General features: G+C 50.9%; 2 protein-coding genes across 3 annotated transcripts in view; one reads left to right on the top strand and one right to left on the bottom strand.

Annotated features, from left to right (window-relative positions):
* GNL2 (G protein nucleolar 2) overlaps window positions 1-6,782 on the top strand; it is a 26,837-nt gene extending 20,055 nt beyond the window's left edge. Inside the window, exons 11-16 of the mRNA XM_060089514.1 lie at window positions 203-361; window positions 570-683; window positions 3,899-4,359; window positions 4,940-5,022; window positions 5,599-5,684; window positions 6,594-6,782. Coding sequence (XP_059945497.1) covers window positions 203-361; window positions 570-683; window positions 3,899-4,359; window positions 4,940-5,022; window positions 5,599-5,684; window positions 6,594-6,746 — 1,056 coding nt within the window. The 3' untranslated portion in view covers window positions 6,747-6,782. The remainder of the gene's footprint in view (window positions 1-202; window positions 362-569; window positions 684-3,898; window positions 4,360-4,939; window positions 5,023-5,598; window positions 5,685-6,593) is intronic.
* DNALI1 (dynein axonemal light intermediate chain 1) lies at window positions 6,764-14,977 on the bottom strand. Of its 2 annotated transcripts, XM_060089515.1 has the most exons (7): window positions 14,828-14,977; window positions 14,147-14,292; window positions 12,409-12,578; window positions 11,195-11,373; window positions 10,694-10,858; window positions 10,193-10,276; window positions 6,764-8,535 (listed from the first exon to the last, which is right to left on the bottom strand). In XM_060089515.1, exons 1-7 carry the CDS (start codon window positions 14,906-14,908, stop codon window positions 8,500-8,502), a joined length of 861 nt encoding a protein of 286 aa, XP_059945498.1. In that variant the 5' UTR covers window positions 14,909-14,977; the 3' UTR covers window positions 6,764-8,499. The 2 variants fall into 2 exon arrangements, with proteins under 2 accessions (XP_059945498.1, XP_059945499.1); XM_060089516.1 differs by lacking the exon at window positions 10,193-10,276.
* Between the last annotated feature and the right edge of the window lie 100 nt (window positions 14,978-15,077).

The raw sequence follows: 15,077 nt of genomic DNA, 5'->3' as shown, positions 1-15,077 counted from the left end.
CTGGGCTCCGCGGCTGCGGTCGGCTGTCCATGGCGCTCCTCTCAGCCAACTGCATCTCGCCACCTCCAGGCTAAGCTCCTGCCAGGCCCCGCTTGCTTTGAGGCATTGAAATCTGTTTTCAGATAGGGTTACAGAGAACACTGGGAACTTCACTCCTTCCATAATCAGGTCAGTAAGCAAGAGCTTTCCTATGAACATTTAGGTTCAAGTTGAAAAAATTAAGACTCCTGAAGACCACATTGGTGCTGTACTTGAACGAGCAAAGCCAGAATATATCAGCAAGACATACAAAATTGATTCTTGGGAGAACGCTGAGGACTTTCTTGAGAAGCTAGCTTTCCGGACAGGGAAGCTATTGAAGGTAAGCCAGGATTTGTGAGAATTCAGACTGGGACGTGCTGCAGGCGTGTGCGTGTTTCGTGTGGACCTTTTTTATATGCACGTGTGAGCAGTATGAAGTGCGGAACTCGGCACGTAGATGGTGCCAGCTGGGACCGCTGCCGTGCTTCCACACCAGGAGGTGGTTTTGTTGTTTGAATTTAATTGGGCCTCTTCCCGTGACATTTCAGGGTGGAGAGCCTGACCTGCAGACTGTGGGGAAAATGGTCCTCAATGACTGGCAGAGGGGCCGGATTCCTTTCTTCGTGAAGCCGCCCAATGCAGAGCCCCCTGTAGCCCCCCAGGTAAGAAAAGGGTGCACCCCTCTCTCAGGAAGCATGGTTACTGACCTGGCTGTGGTGTGTCTTTGGACCGCCGTCTTCTTCCTTTAGGGTAGAACTTTCAGCTGCCGTGTCTCCCATCCCAGGGTGCCACTGCTGTGACCTGGTGGGGGGGTGACCAGGAAGTAGATGTGTGATAGAAGCCTGAGTGTAAATGCCAGTTTTCAGGGCCTTGAAAAAGGAGGGCTCATTAAATGTGAGTGCTCTTGTGGTTTTTGTGTCTTGTCTTCTGCTTGAAGAACAGGCATTTCCAAGATTCTTTTCTTTCATGGACATTACTCCCAACCATGTGCCGGGAACTGGGAGCATAGGAATAATGAACATGGTTCTTGCCCTCAAGAAGCTCGTGGTCAGGTGGGAAAGGAGAGTGGTACAGTGGATGCTCAGGGAAAGTCTTAGGTTTGGGACCTCTGGTCTAGATTGAAAAGCTTCCCTTACTGTTCCATGTCCCTCCCCCAGCAGTGGACTGCTCAGGGCTCCAACTTTGGCACTTTGCCTTTCTATTTCTAGGGTCTTTTTCGGAGCTCAGCCAAGTCTCTTGAAGAAGTGGCTTTAAGTTCTGCTTCCATGCTAATCTTTTGGGTCCATATTTCTCTGGTTTTCTCTCACCAGGCTCCATTCCCAGAGTTTCCATTGTCAGCTGTAAATTTCCAGTTGAATATTTTCTCCAGCATTTCAAAATCAGCATATCTGAAACTGATGTTACTCAACCTTTTCCCTTCTCCCCACTAAAACCACCAAACAACCAGTACTGCGGGACGAGGCCCTGCCCTCCTGCACGTATACACACACACGTTCACACGCACGCATACACGTGCCAGTGGAGGAGTATTTGGTGTTTTCTGATACCAAATAGCTTTCATTTTTCCATACCCGTTATGCAAGCCTCTGCCACCAACTGGGTGTCCAGTAACTGCCAGAGTTCGTGCAGACCCCACAGGTTAAGGGCTGAGTCCCACAAGACTACCCCAACTTCAGATGCCAGCTGCAGATGGGGTTCTCAGGCTACCCACACTTCTGCCCAGCTGACTACAAGTTCAGAGGTTCCCAGGTTTGATAATTTGCTGAAAGGACTCACGGAACTCAGGAAAGTGGTTTGCTTATGACTACCGGTTTATTACAAAAGATACAAGTCAGGAACAGCCAAATAGAAGAGGTGCATAGGGCAAAGTATGGGGTAGAGGGTGGTGTGGAGCTTCCATGCTCTCTCCAGGCTGGCCACCCTCCCAGCACGTCAATGTGTTCACCAACCCAGAAGCTCCCCAGAGCCCGTCCGTCCTTAAGGGTTTGTATGCAAGGTGTGTAAGTTCAGCCTTCATTACGTAGGCACGGTTGACTAGATCATCAACCACTGGTGATTGAACTCAATCTCTAGCCCTCTCAGCAAGTGCTTGGGCTCTCCGGTGACCAGTCCCCAGTCTGAAGCTAGGTCCCACCACAGTCATCTCATTAGCATAACTTTGGGGGAGAAGGGATTATTACAAATAACAAAAGCAAGACACCCCTGTCTTAACCCGGGAGATTCCAAGGGTTTTAGGAGCTCTTGTGCCAGGAACTGGGGGTCGAGGACCAAATGCGCACTTTTATTGTCCTACAGAGAGACACGTAGTAAACAGATATGGATGTAACGGATGTAACGTACTGATTGCTGTGAGGGAGGCTAAAGCAGGGTTAGGGGTTTGTGGGAGACAGGGCAGTGCCTCGTACGTGGCGTGGTCAGAGACGGCCTCTGAGGAAGTGGCCTTTGACGGGGGGGCCCTAGTGATGGGAGGGAGGAGCTCTGCAGGTGTCACAAGAGGCTAGCGTTGCAGGCCTGGGGAGCAGAACCCGCAGCGCACCCGAGGCGGAGCGAGCCTGGTGTGTCGTGGCTCCGGGAGGATGTCGCGGGCGGGCCACGTGGCCGTGGCCTCTGACCCAAAGAGGCCGCCCCTGCTCCGTGTGGCCCTGTGTGGGAACGGCGGGCTTCCTCTAACTCCTCCTCCACGTCTAGTCGTTAACTTGAGATAGTCAGTGTCCGTCGTCCCCCGCCCCCGCTCCGTGACCCTCCTCCTTTCCTCTTTTTGGTGGTGGCAGCGACCCCCTTGAGAATCCAAAGGCTAAAAACCACCTAACCGGGAAAATGTATGGAAACGTACCTAGGAATTTTGATGCAGTTTTTGATGCAGATTCCTGATGCAGTTAAGGCTTCGCGCAGCCACCTTTGCCTTTGGAAAATCCCTTGAGTTCTGCGAGCCTCAGTTGTGAGTGCACAGTGGCGTCAGCTGCGTGAGGGCTCGCGCTGCCAGCCCGCGCTCCCTCCGCCCCTTCCCCGGGACAGGCCGCCTCCGGGCTCGTTCTGAACTCCTAGGAGGTTCCCTCCTCTTTCCTCACACCTTCCTTCCTTCGAGGTGCCTCCTCAGTGCCTCTCCTCTGCCCTCACGCTTTCTAAACTAGTGCTGCGATCGCCCTCAGCATTCAGCTGGGCCTTCATTCTTCTGTTATGGTGTGTGCTCATTTGGAATTACCCTTTTTTTTCTTTTTTGGCCGTGCTGCGTGTGGGATCTTAGTTCTATGACCAGGGATTGAACCCGTGCTCCCTGCATTGGGAGCATGGAGTCTTAACCACTGGACGGCCAGGGAAGTCCCAAGGTGTGTGCTCATTTGGGATGTGCTTTCTCAGCAACCCCCATTCCTTGCAATCCCCAGGAACAGTGTAGAGAACCTCCCCTGTCTACATTGTAGAGCTGACTGGTTTTGATGGCTAAATAAATACTCAGGGTTGGCGCATCCTCTGGGACCGTAGCTGTATTCCTCTGATCCTTCCATGCTGGGTTCAGGGTTTAATGCACATTGACTTAAAATAGATTAACAGTACGACTCAGATGTGCATGTTTTCATGTTTTCGATACTTGCCCTTAGTCCCGAGAAGACGACTGCCTCATTTCAGAGCAAGGTATGTAAGTCCAGAAATTCAGCAGGGAACTCTGCTCAATATTCTGTAATAACCTAAATGAGGAAAGAACTGAAAAAGTATAGATACATATGTATGTATAACTGAATCACTGTGCTGTACACCTGAAACTAACACAACATTGTCAATCAACTATACTCCAATATAACATAAAATTAAAACAAGAAACTCAGTTTTCATTTTCTGATTCCATTTCTCTCCCCACCCCACCCCTTTTTGGCCTGACTAGCTTCCATCCTCCTCATCTTTGGAAGTTGCCACAGAAACAGCCCAGAACAACCCAGAAGAGGAAGTCACAGAAACTGTAGGTGAGGAGTCGGAATCCATCATTGAGAAGGGAAAAGAGGAGCCCGGTCACGGTGGCGCCGATTCAGAAATGCAGCAGATTCTGGCGCGGGTCCGGCAGAACTTTGGCAAAATCAACGTCGTGCCTCAGTTTTCTGGGGATGACCTCGTTCCTCTGGAGATGTCTGATATTGATGAAGAGCTGGAGAGCCTTTCCGCGGAGAGGGAGGAGGAGGAGGAAGAACAGGAACACCAAGGAGACGAAGAGGAAGAGTCTTATGCAGAGTCCCATGAAGAACACGCGGGAAACAACACCAAGGCCATTATTCAAGCCCTGGATGAAAAGATTGCTAAGTACCAGAGGTTTTTAAACAAAGCCAAAGCTAAGAAGTTTTCAGCAGTCAGGTAGCGTCCTCATCTTCTCACGAATTGTAGTTTGCTCATCCCTTTCCCAGAAACTTGCCATGAGGATTGGAGCAGTGTTTTTGTAGAGCTGGGGAGGGTATTGCCGTTTTTTAAAGGTGATCTGGGGCTTCCCTGGTGGCGCAGTGGTTGAGAGTCCGCCTGCCGATGCAGGGGACACGGGTTTGTGCCCGGTCTAGGAGGATCCCACATGCCGCGGAGCGGCTGGGCCCGTGAGCCATGGCCACTGAGCCTGCGCGTCCGGAGCCTGTGCTCCGCACCGTGAGAGGCCACAACAGTGAGAGGCCCGCGTACTGCAAAAAAAAAAAAAAAAAAAAAAAGTGATCTGTATGTTTTTCAAATTCAACTACCTGAAGTATGAGAAGCTTAGTATTGATAGTTCTGTCTTTTACAAATGCCCAGGAGCCGCCAATACAATGTTGCTTCTACGGATGGTGTTAACCACGGGAAGGGGAGCGGGGTTTCGTTAATCTGCGAGCTTGTCGCGGTCCCTGCGTCCGCGCCTGTGTGGGCAGCAGGGGGAGTGTGGGAAGGCCCCATTGCTGTACTCTTCCCCTTTCAGAATATCCAAGGGACTGAGTAAAGTGGTTTTTGCAAAATCCGAAGAACAGAGAAGAACAGCTGAAGACGACGTCGAAGATACAGGTACAGTTGAATTATTAAAATCATGTGAATGTGATCTGCATCGTTAGAACGTTGGGGAATCTAAGTTTAATCTCCAAAGTATCTCTCGTACTGTCATCCACACAGATATTTATCATATCTGGCAGGTAACCCTGGTTCCACTTACTATTTATCACACAAATGGGCTTTTCTTCTTTTTATTCTGCACATGTCTTGGGGTTAAATGGGTGATTTGGGAAAATTCCTCTAAAAAGAGTACATTATGAACATTGTAATCTAAGGGTGGGTCCAAAGACAAAAGTTTTTTCTGCAGGGAGGATGGTTCATGTATTTATTCTTTATGTGGTTGGACGACTAGCTCCATACATTGGGTGTGTTTTCAAGACAAACACAAACCCCGCCAAGGCCACTCGGCGCCCCCAGTTCTAGCAGCCTCCAGCCTCGTCCTGCTTTACTCTGCTCACCACACTCCCTTCACACCGGCCTCTGCCTTCCTTCTCCAGCACATCAAGCTCATTCCCACCTTAGGATTCAGACACATTTTGAATAAACAATTCCTGTTTCTTTCCTCTGTGTGTGCTTGTGTTTCGCTTCCAGCACCTACCAAAAAGGGAAAGAAGAGGAAGGCACAGAGAGAGGAGGAGCAGTCAAACAAAACTCGCAGGACGCTTACGTCCAAGGAAGTATGTGCTTTGGTCTGAAACGTCGCCCAGGTGTAGAAAGGGGAAGTCCATTTCTTAAGACTCACTCAGAAACTAATGGTCTAGAGTTGAAATCAAGAAACCCCAGTCCTAGGGCTTCCCTGGTGGCACAGTAGTTGAGAGTCCGTCTGCCGACGCAGGGGACGTGGGTTCGTGCCCTGGTCCGGGAAGATCCCACATGCCGTGGAGCGGCTGGGCCCGTGAGCCATGGCCGCTGAGCTTGCGCGTCCGGAGCCTGTGCTCCACAGTGGGAGAGGCCACAACAGTGAGAGGCCCGCGTACCGCAAAAAAAAAAAAAAAAAAAAAAGAAACCCCAGTCTAAGTGACCTAGTTGAGGTCAGTGAAACAGGATCAAGGAGTGGGCTGCTGCATGAAGGTCCTTGAGTTTATGTCTTGTTTTAGGAATTCCTGATGGCTCTCCTCAAACATGTGGACTACTGTTTGGAAGAGTCCGCTGGGTTTATGTGTCCTCAGGGAAGTGACACGTGAGCAGCAGAGCTGTGTAGGCAGACAGGTCACCGCCTCCTGTGCAGTTCAGCTCTGTAACTGGGCCCTCCAGAGCTGGAGGGGGCCCTCTTCGGAGTTGGGGAGCTTGTTATCAGAGTGATCAGCCTTAGACCAGAGGACCACTTGTCAGGAGCTCAGGAGAAAAGATTCAAGCGTTGGATGAGGGTTGGACCAAATGACACTCTGTAACTTGGAGTGGTCACAAGTCACAATGGAAGTTCAGACTTGGGTCTGTGAGGTGAACTCTCCCTTGTTGGCGCTGCTTCTGGTAGTTGTGGGAGCAGCGTGGGAATAGAACACAGAGAAACAGGGGGGCCTGTTTTATGATTTTCAGTGTTTGATTGTTTTTTTTCCCTCTTTGTGTGTGTGCGCCATTTTTTACAGCGGAGGCGAGAAGCACGGCAGCAACGATCCAGAAAAGTCGGTGTACGTTACTATGAAACACACAACGTGAAAAATAGGAACAGGAACAAAAAGAAGATCAGTGACTCAGAGGGGCAGAAAAACAGACACAAGAACTTGAAACATAAGCAGTAACGTTTTAAAAGTTGTTTATTAAATTCTACAAAAATACGCACTTAGAAACTCTGTTCATTTTCTTCATGCCCAGTTGGCATTTCGAAGGCCATGGATGCATCTGTTCTGAGATTTGACAGTTGAAACCATTCACCAGTGCTAGTGAAAATAAAGATAAGCCCCTCACCCCCAAGGACCTCAGTGATGGGGTCCACTGGAACTTCTGACGCTTGAATTAGCCCTGTGAGTTCCTCAAGCATATGGAGATATCTGACAGAAACAGGCCTGAGGTGTAGAAAATGTGGAGTGTGGTATTTCTTTTGTACTGGCAATGAGCAATTTAGAACAGGAGCTCTTTGGAATAGTACTGTAAAAAGAAGAAAATTTTAGGGATGTCATGTGCAGAGCCTAGGCTTTAAAATACGAAGAAAAAGCCACAGCAACTTGTGTTGTCCGTCATTGAGTCTGCAAGGGGAACCTAACAGGACATGAGTGCTGTACTGTCAAGGAGTCATGGGACTAGCACATCTCAGTGACCACAGTTCTTTCCCATGAAAATGACAGAGCACAGACAGGCCATTTTAGTGGAATCTTGGGATTAATTGCTCAGGACACCTGGATGAGGGTAAAAGCTGTGACTTCAAATTTGAGGTTAGAGTGTAGAGGGCTTGTTTGACTCAGTGGAACACAGCTCTTCTTGTTGGACTGCAGTTCAGCCAGTGAGCCTGGAAGCCCTAGCCAGGACAGGTATCCGACCTGAGCCCCTTTCCAAGAGAACACTGAGCACTTGAGGCCTTCTGACCGAGGGGAGATGTTAGTGCCGCCTTAGTCATGCTAGTTGTGAAGTTTGACTGAACGGTGGCACTCGTTGAGCTGCTGGTGTGCCCTGAATCAAGGATTTATGTCACTCATTTAGTCTTCTGGGTCTGTGAAATCAGAAGACTCCTGAACCTCCAAACTGAGTTTAGCTTACGAGGAATAGTAAAATGCACTTGTCTACAGGCCATGGCCCAGTCATGAATAATTAGAACTGAGAGTGAGGTTTGGGCTAGTCAGGCTGTAGGGTTGGGGTTTGATTGTCTGCAGAGCAAAGTGAACAAATCAGTGCTGGGGGAGGAGCCGAGGTCCAGGCAGCTCACAGTGGACACCGTGACCTGTATTTCTTTCCAGCACATGTTTACTTTCTTGAAACCCATGGGTTTGACCCTGCCATTGCCTCCTACCCAGGCAGTCCAAAACTAAGGAGGATGGGGTCCAGTGACTTGGCAAGCGGGGATAAGATGATACGGTATAAACCGAAAACTCCAAAATGAGGTACTAGAACTGCACCGGAGTAGGGATGATGAAAAGACATCAAATAAGGGCAAGACTGAGGCCACAGGAGCCCGGGTTAAGGGACAAGATGAATTGCGGGGCAGAGAAGCAGCTTTGTGTGGCTGGAAATAAGTAATAGTATGGAGTGACAGTGAGAAAGGAGCTGCTCCACCTGAGAGGGATACAGCCAAAAGGGGTGAATTCTGAGTCTCGCTGTTGGAGTTGGCAAATCCCAAGGTTGGCCACGTACAGAGACTTCCTGGGCCACACCGCCTTCTGCTGTCCAGCCCGGAGCCTGGCTGCCAGACTGCAGGTGTTGCACCACGCTGGGGCGGTGGTGTGGCTTCTGACAAATACATAGGTGGGACCAGGGGAGGGGTATGGCTTCACTCAGGAAGCTTTTTATTACAAAGGGCTTAGGATGGGGTAGTAGTGCTTGCTGAGACTCATATGGAAATTATCACTTCTTTGGTGCAATAATGCCTTCCAGTTGGGCCTGAAAAACAAAAGCAAACTCCGTTAATATTTGAAACGTGCAGCCTGACACAAATAGCTGAGAGGTGATAAAAGTCTCCGGGAAGAATAATTCAAATGCTACCGCTCCAAGTGTCTTTCCCTTCATTCCCAACTCCATATTTTCTAGATTAGCTGGTCTCTGGCTTGGCATTCAGTCTTGCTGCATTAGGAGAAATCAGAGCTATCCTGGTTTCCATACAATAGCTGCTCAGTGTGTAATATAAGGCATTGAAGAGGAAATTGAATAAAAGTTGTTGAAATAGTGGTTTTTCAAGGCTCAGATTTCAAGCCTGAGTATGTCTGCTAAGTTAAACATTTGGCTCTCTGGTTTGGGAGCCTGGGAGCTCTGTGCCGGGACAAGAGGTTTTGAAAACAGCAGATTTTCAGCCACTGAGACAACCTGATACCCAATTAGAGAAAATTGCCACCATTGAGTAGGGAGCTGTCCATCTTGTGTGTAAAGCTTCAGACACTTGGGAGTTATTTACTCTGATCCTCTGGCAGCCAGTAAAATAATTCACTCTCAGGGTGTGTGAACAGATCTCTAAGTAGGTCTATTCTGCGGACTGCAAACACTGCTTTATTTGCAGTGCAGCTTTGAGCCAATAAAAATAACTCACTTCTGAAGAGTCCTTCACCCTGGGGATTCCAAGGTTGCTTGTAAATGTTAGAAAGATGCCAAGGTATTCTGCTTTGCTCTTGCCGCCAATACCATAGGAGGAACTGAGGAGCTTGAGCTTATGATAAAAGAATATGGCAGATAAGGGAGGCAGCTTCAGAGACTGCTAAGTAAACAGATTCACATCTGGCTGTGAAAGTTTCTTTGTTTTGTTAAACTCAGCAACAAGAAAATCTATGTCATCCTCCACTAGCAATTAACACAAGCCCTTCTTTATCTCAAATGCCTGGCCTTGGCTTGTAGTACCAACAAGCCTGCCAATCGCAAGAATGTAAGCTTCTGTGAAATGAGGGAGGAAAAGGAGATACATCTAGGGGCCCCTCCTGGCCAGGGCCATGGGAGACTGCCACTGAACGTCAATAGGCTATATATCTAGAGCAGTGGTTCTCAAACTTTGGCAAACATCAGAATGGAGAATGTTGCAGCATGCAGTGATTCTGCCCACCTTCACCATTTGTTGGTAAAAAAAAGTATATTTTACTCTTTTCCACGAAGTTTGAATCCTGTTTTATCTCATAATTAACACTTGTTTCTGCAAGATTAGCAAAATGATGACAATTGATGAAGTTCTGTAATGGGCACATGGATGTGTATTGCATTATTCTACTTTGTGTTTCAAAATTCTCATAATAAAAAGTTAAAAAAAAATCACCTGGAGACCTTGTTAGAATGGCTTGCTGGACCCCAACTCCAAAGTTTCTGATTTAGTAGCTCTGGGCTGGGCCCAATGATTGGTATTTCTGAAAGTTGCGGTGATGAGGATGATGCTGGTTTGGGGCCCAACCCTCTGAGCACCTTTGGACCAGACAGAGAGCCTGGAGCTTCAGAAGCCTGGCCCCCTGCCCAGCCCTTTTCACTAGTCCCCCTCCCTCCCTTCAGCTCAGTTGGATAAAAGGATACCATCAGCAAAAGGGCTTTGATGAAAAGTGCCTACAGCTGAGTTCCTCTGACCACACACCTCGGGAAGGTTCCTGATTTGAAATGGTTCTTCCGTCTCGAAGAGCCTTCCCTGCCCGCCCCGAATGCAGGGCCTCAGAGGGAACTGCAAGGTAGGAAAGCACTCCCATGAGAGCCGGCTGGAGAGACTCAGCCCGCTCTAAGTAGTCTCCAAAGCGCCAGCTGCCATGGGACAGACGTCCCGCTTCTTGACATAGCCACCTCTCCCAGACGATAGGCAACTTTTATCCAAGGGGAAAAAAATCCTCCACTGGAGAGCCAGCTGAGGTGTCATGGGGGTTCAGAGCTGAGTATACAGCCTCTCTTCAGAGCCAGATGGAGATGGACAGAGAATCTGGGTAATGATCCCTCACCTCTCCCCAAAAGTCAGCATCCTTTACTCCTTGGCAGTATTGAAAGTCAGTGTAGGACAAGGAACCAAATACTTGGCCTGCTCAGCTGGCAGGGCCGGGGGCGGGGACAGGGGTGGCAGGAGCTCCACCTGGGCCTGGGCATCGATTACCTTCAGCTGCTGATTAGTCCGCTTCAGGAACTGAATCTCTTCGTTGTGCTTTGTCACCTCCACCTGTCTCCTCTCACTCTCCCGCTTCTCGATGGCCTCACATTTTGCCTTCTGCTCGTTCACTTGCCTCTCCAAATCTCGCTTTTCCGTTTCTAATTCTGCAATCTGAGGACAGAATCCCCAGTCATGCTGGGACGTCGCCAAGTGGACGGGGCAGTGTGAGTGCCTGGGTGAAGGGGACCTGGGACACAGCTGTCCAACCCAAGGCATTGCCAGGGTCTGTACTGCCACCCAGTGGGAGGTCAGTGACTGGCAGGGCATGTCCAAGGGGAGACAACTCTGCCATGACTGGACTGGCCATGACACTGAACCAAAGGGTCCTCACTAAGGTGATGGGAGAGCACCTAGGAGGCCGGAATTTGGTGCTGGAATGACGAGCTGTGGCCCTGAGATGGACAGAAGAGTCGAAGAGGGCCAAAGTCTCCTGGTGGAACCACTCACTTTCCTCTCCATGTCTGACTTCCCCTGCTCGGCCTGCAGCGCCTTCCTCATGCCAAATGCCACGCTGCTCTCATACAGGGTCTGGTAGGCAGCGATGGTCATGCGGATCTCGTCCCGGACTCGCAGCAGCAGCAGCCCTCGCTCCGCACAGCTGATGGTAACCTCGCGGATCAGCTCATCTGCCGAGGCACGCATGGCGAGGTCGCAGAAGGCAGGCAGGAGGGGAAATGCACCGCACCTACTGCGAACCACCTTCCTACTGGGAAGTCGGAAGGGCACTAGGGTATGTCCTCCTCACTTGGAGATGGGCCTCAGGGAGGCGCCTTGCCATGCAGCCACTGCTCTGAACTTGGCACTTGGGAGTACAGGCCATCAGCAAGCCTGGTCTGGCCAGTGCAGAGGCAGACAAGAGCCCAGGTTTGTCTGCGGCCGTGGGGGCCCTCTTTTCCACCGTTAGGCAGAAACTGGGTGCTATTCAAAGAATTCTGACTTTTTCAATATAAACATGGTGGCTGTTTTAAAGCAGCTGGAAACTCCTATGTGCCCCCTTGGCTGGACTGGTTTGGGGCCAGAAACAGCAGGGTCTAGAGCTTGTCCACCCGTCTCCTCCATAAATGCTGACTGGGAGGGCAAACCAGAATCACACTCAGACTGAAGGGAGCCTGCTAGCCCCGTGCAGCTGCCTGAGGGTTTGGATGCGGTTTGCATGTCTGAGTCCACACGAGCTGGTGGGACTAGACTGAGGGCTAGTCATCTGACACCAGCACCCAAGGAGGGAGATCTCAAATCCCTGCGTCTGTCGGGTCACAACAAATCACCCTGAAGTATTTTTCTGGACCAAGGCCTAATGTTGATGGATGGATATAAATATAGAACATTAAATTTTTCTGATTAAAAAACTAACACATTGGGACTTCCCTGGTGGTCCCACGCTTCCACTCCAGAGGGTGCGGGTTCAATCCCTGGTCGGGGAACTAAGATCCAGCAGGTCGTCAGGAACACGGTGACTGACAAGGTGGGGTGGGGGACTGGTAAGAGAGGTGGGCTGGGAGGGGGAAGAGGGCACGATCGGCAGTTCCGGGGTGGGGCAGGTGGGGGGAGACATTCCAGGATGGGGCAGGCTTCAGCTGCGGGGGACTCAGGGCCTGGATCTGTGCGAAGGGAAGGGAAGGAGGAAGTAGAGGGTGGTGTAGCTTCCCTCGAGTACCGCTCACCGAAACACTGCGAGTACAGCTCCCGGCGCACCGGGCAGATGCCGGTCTCCCGGGCCTGCCGCTGCTGCAGCTTCAGGTCCAGCTGCTCCTGGAGGTGGACCACATCCATCCTGGTGCTGGGGGTGCTGGACACCTGCTGGATCCAGAGCTGCGTGTCCTCCACCCACTCCCTGCGGGACAGACACAGCCAGGCTGAGCGAACCCCATCCACCAGACAGGATCCTCAGGATGTGAGCAGAGATGGCCCTTTGTGCTCTCTGCCTGGGAGGAGTGAGGGGCGGCTCTGTCCCCGACCCACCAGAATCCTCCATCGCTTCCTCCCTTGATAAGTGCGTGGCTCCAAAGCCACACCCACTGTGCCACCTCCACGGGGCCCCTATCTTGGGGCTAGGCTATCTTCATTCTCCCACGACCCTCTGTGAGGTCATCATCCACGGTCCAGATCTTACACCTAACATGTTGAGGGCAGATTGATGGTGGTTGTTGCTTGATCTGAACGGAAGGCCCAGCGGAAATTCCCACCAACTTGTGGGTAGGAGACACAGGGGACTATAAACCTTGTGCCAGCCAGAAAGAGGTGAATGGTGCTCGCTTCAGCAGCACATATACTAAAATCAGAAAGAGGTGAATGTATGTATTGGGGGTGTGTACCTATATGGGCCCCCCGTAGCGAACCTTGTGTCAGAGACACAGCCAGGTTCTGGAATCACGACGGGGGCCCTGAGGGCAGAACCACCATGAGGGAGAGGATTCCATGCATTGTTGAAAGGGAAGCAAATGAAAAACACCCTCCCCTCCTTTGACCTCCATTTCAGAGGAGATTGCAGTCTGGCTTTTACTGTGTCCCCCTTCCATCATAACTTTAAAAACTGCTGTCAACTTATTACCTAAAAACAGTTGAAAGGCACTGTGATCACAATGATCATAGTGGCTGCAGAAGAAAGAAGAAGGGTAAGGGGATGGTGAAGAAGGGAGCTCTTTTAGAAAGGAGTCTGAAGGAAGGCCTCCTAGAGGAGGACTCAGGACTCCTCACTCCCAATGCAGGGGGCCCGGGGTTCAATCCCTGGGAGCTGGATCCCACATGCATGCCACAACTGGGAGTTCTCATGCCACAACTGAGGAGCCCGCCTGCCGCAACTAAGACCCAGCGCAACCAAATAAATAAATTAAAAAAAAAATAGATGGTGGAAGCAGAGTAAAAAGCAGTCAGATTTGGAAAATAATTTGAAGGGAAAGCCAAAAGAATGTGATGAAGGACAGGACATGTGATGTGAGAGATCAAAGGGAATGAAAGGTGGCCTGCGCCCCTAGTGGAAAGGAGAAGACTGAGAATGAGCTGGGTGGGGGAAGGACGACATTGTGATTTAGTTTGGACATGTTGAGTTTGAGACGTCTATTAGACATCTTCATGAAGGTAATGAGGAAGTAGTAGAATATATAGGTCTGGAGTTTAGGGGAGAGGACAGGGCTGCAGAAAGACCTGTGGGAGCAATCAGCATATAAGTGATGTTTAAAGCCATAAGCCTGGGTGAGAGCACTCAGGAAATGATGGCAGATAGAGAAGAGGTCTCCCCACTACCCACATTCCCAGGATCTACCCATGTGCAAGCTCTAGAAACTCTAGGATGCTGGGAGGAAATCTCAGTCAGAAACAGAGACAAGGTGCCTCCTCTCCTCTCACATCCCCAAGTTCAGGGATGCAAAAGCCTGGGCCTCCTCCCAGCCACTGCTTTTTTACCTCGGGGGCAGGATGGCATTCAAGATTTCTTCTGCCTGCTTCGTAGGATCTGGAACACAGGAAGTTGAGGGGAGCTTGGTCTTTGGTGGCTGTGGGACGGGACCTGAGGGTCCGGGCTGCTGAGGGCTGACTTTCAGTGGCCGAACCTGAGAGGGAGGGACAAGTTGGGGCAGGAGGTGATTCAGACACTCAGCTCCACACACCCTGGCCCCCTGGGTTGCTCCAGCTCTCCTGCACATCTCTCCCCTCTTCCCAGCTCACTTTCCCCCGTCTTCTCAGCCGAAGTTATGTTTCAGAGCTGAAGGAGGTCACGAAGAATCTCTGGTTCCACCCCAACCTAATGCTTGTATCTTCTTGAAGAAATGTTTCTGGCACAGCTGCTCAGGCCTCTGCTCTAGTGATGGGGCAATCACTCCCAGATCTATTCTTGGGGCTACCGTGAAAAAGGGTGAGCCCCGTCCATCTCCCTGTGACTTTCTTCCCCATCCTAAATCTGCCCTTTGGGGTCACCCAACATCTGGGCCTCTTGTACTGCTCTCCTACCCTCCTTCTCCGGTCCCAATTCCCTTTACTCCCAGTCACTGCAGCCTCTGTCCCTCGGGACTCCCGATCCTCAAGGCAGGGATCGGTCTTTCCCCATCGGAGCTTCGTGCTCCCCCACCTTCTGAGACCCGTCCTTACTTTGGGGCTCCGTTTCTCTCTGTTCCGGCTCACCAACACCGGGGTGTCATACTTGAGCAGAGAGTCCGCGGGGGGAATCATGGCGGCGGCGGGAGTAGTAGCCCAGCTGCGGCCCTCCAGTCAGGCCTTGTTTGCCGTCGCCATGGAAACCTCCCCTCCGCCCTCATGGCCTGGGCGGGGCTTCGGGGCGGGGCGGGGCCATCAGCGCGAGAGTTTCTGCTCAGCCTTCGCGGAAAGATCTCTTAGCTTA

The sequence above is a fragment of the Mesoplodon densirostris genome, chromosome 2 (genome assembly GCF_025265405.1).
Source record: "Mesoplodon densirostris isolate mMesDen1 chromosome 2, mMesDen1 primary haplotype, whole genome shotgun sequence".
Lineage (NCBI taxonomy): Eukaryota > Metazoa > Chordata > Mammalia > Artiodactyla > Ziphiidae > Mesoplodon > Mesoplodon densirostris.
Note: the sequence above shows the minus strand (reverse complement) of the source record. Positions and strands in the feature narration are given on the sequence as shown.

Coding starts and splice junctions, on each gene's coding strand:
- DNALI1 (XM_060089515.1), bottom strand. CDS start 14,908: ATGATTCCCCCCGCGGACTCTCTGCTCAAGTATGACACCCCGGTGTTG. Junction 12,579..14,146: donor AATGCCATCCTGCCCCCGAG/GTAAAAAAGCAG, acceptor TCTGTCCCGCAG/GGAGTGGGTGGAGGACACGC. Junction 10,277..10,693: donor GGACTAATCAGCAGCTGAAG/GTAATCGATGCC, acceptor CCTACCTTGCAG/TTCCCTCTGAGGCCCTGCAT.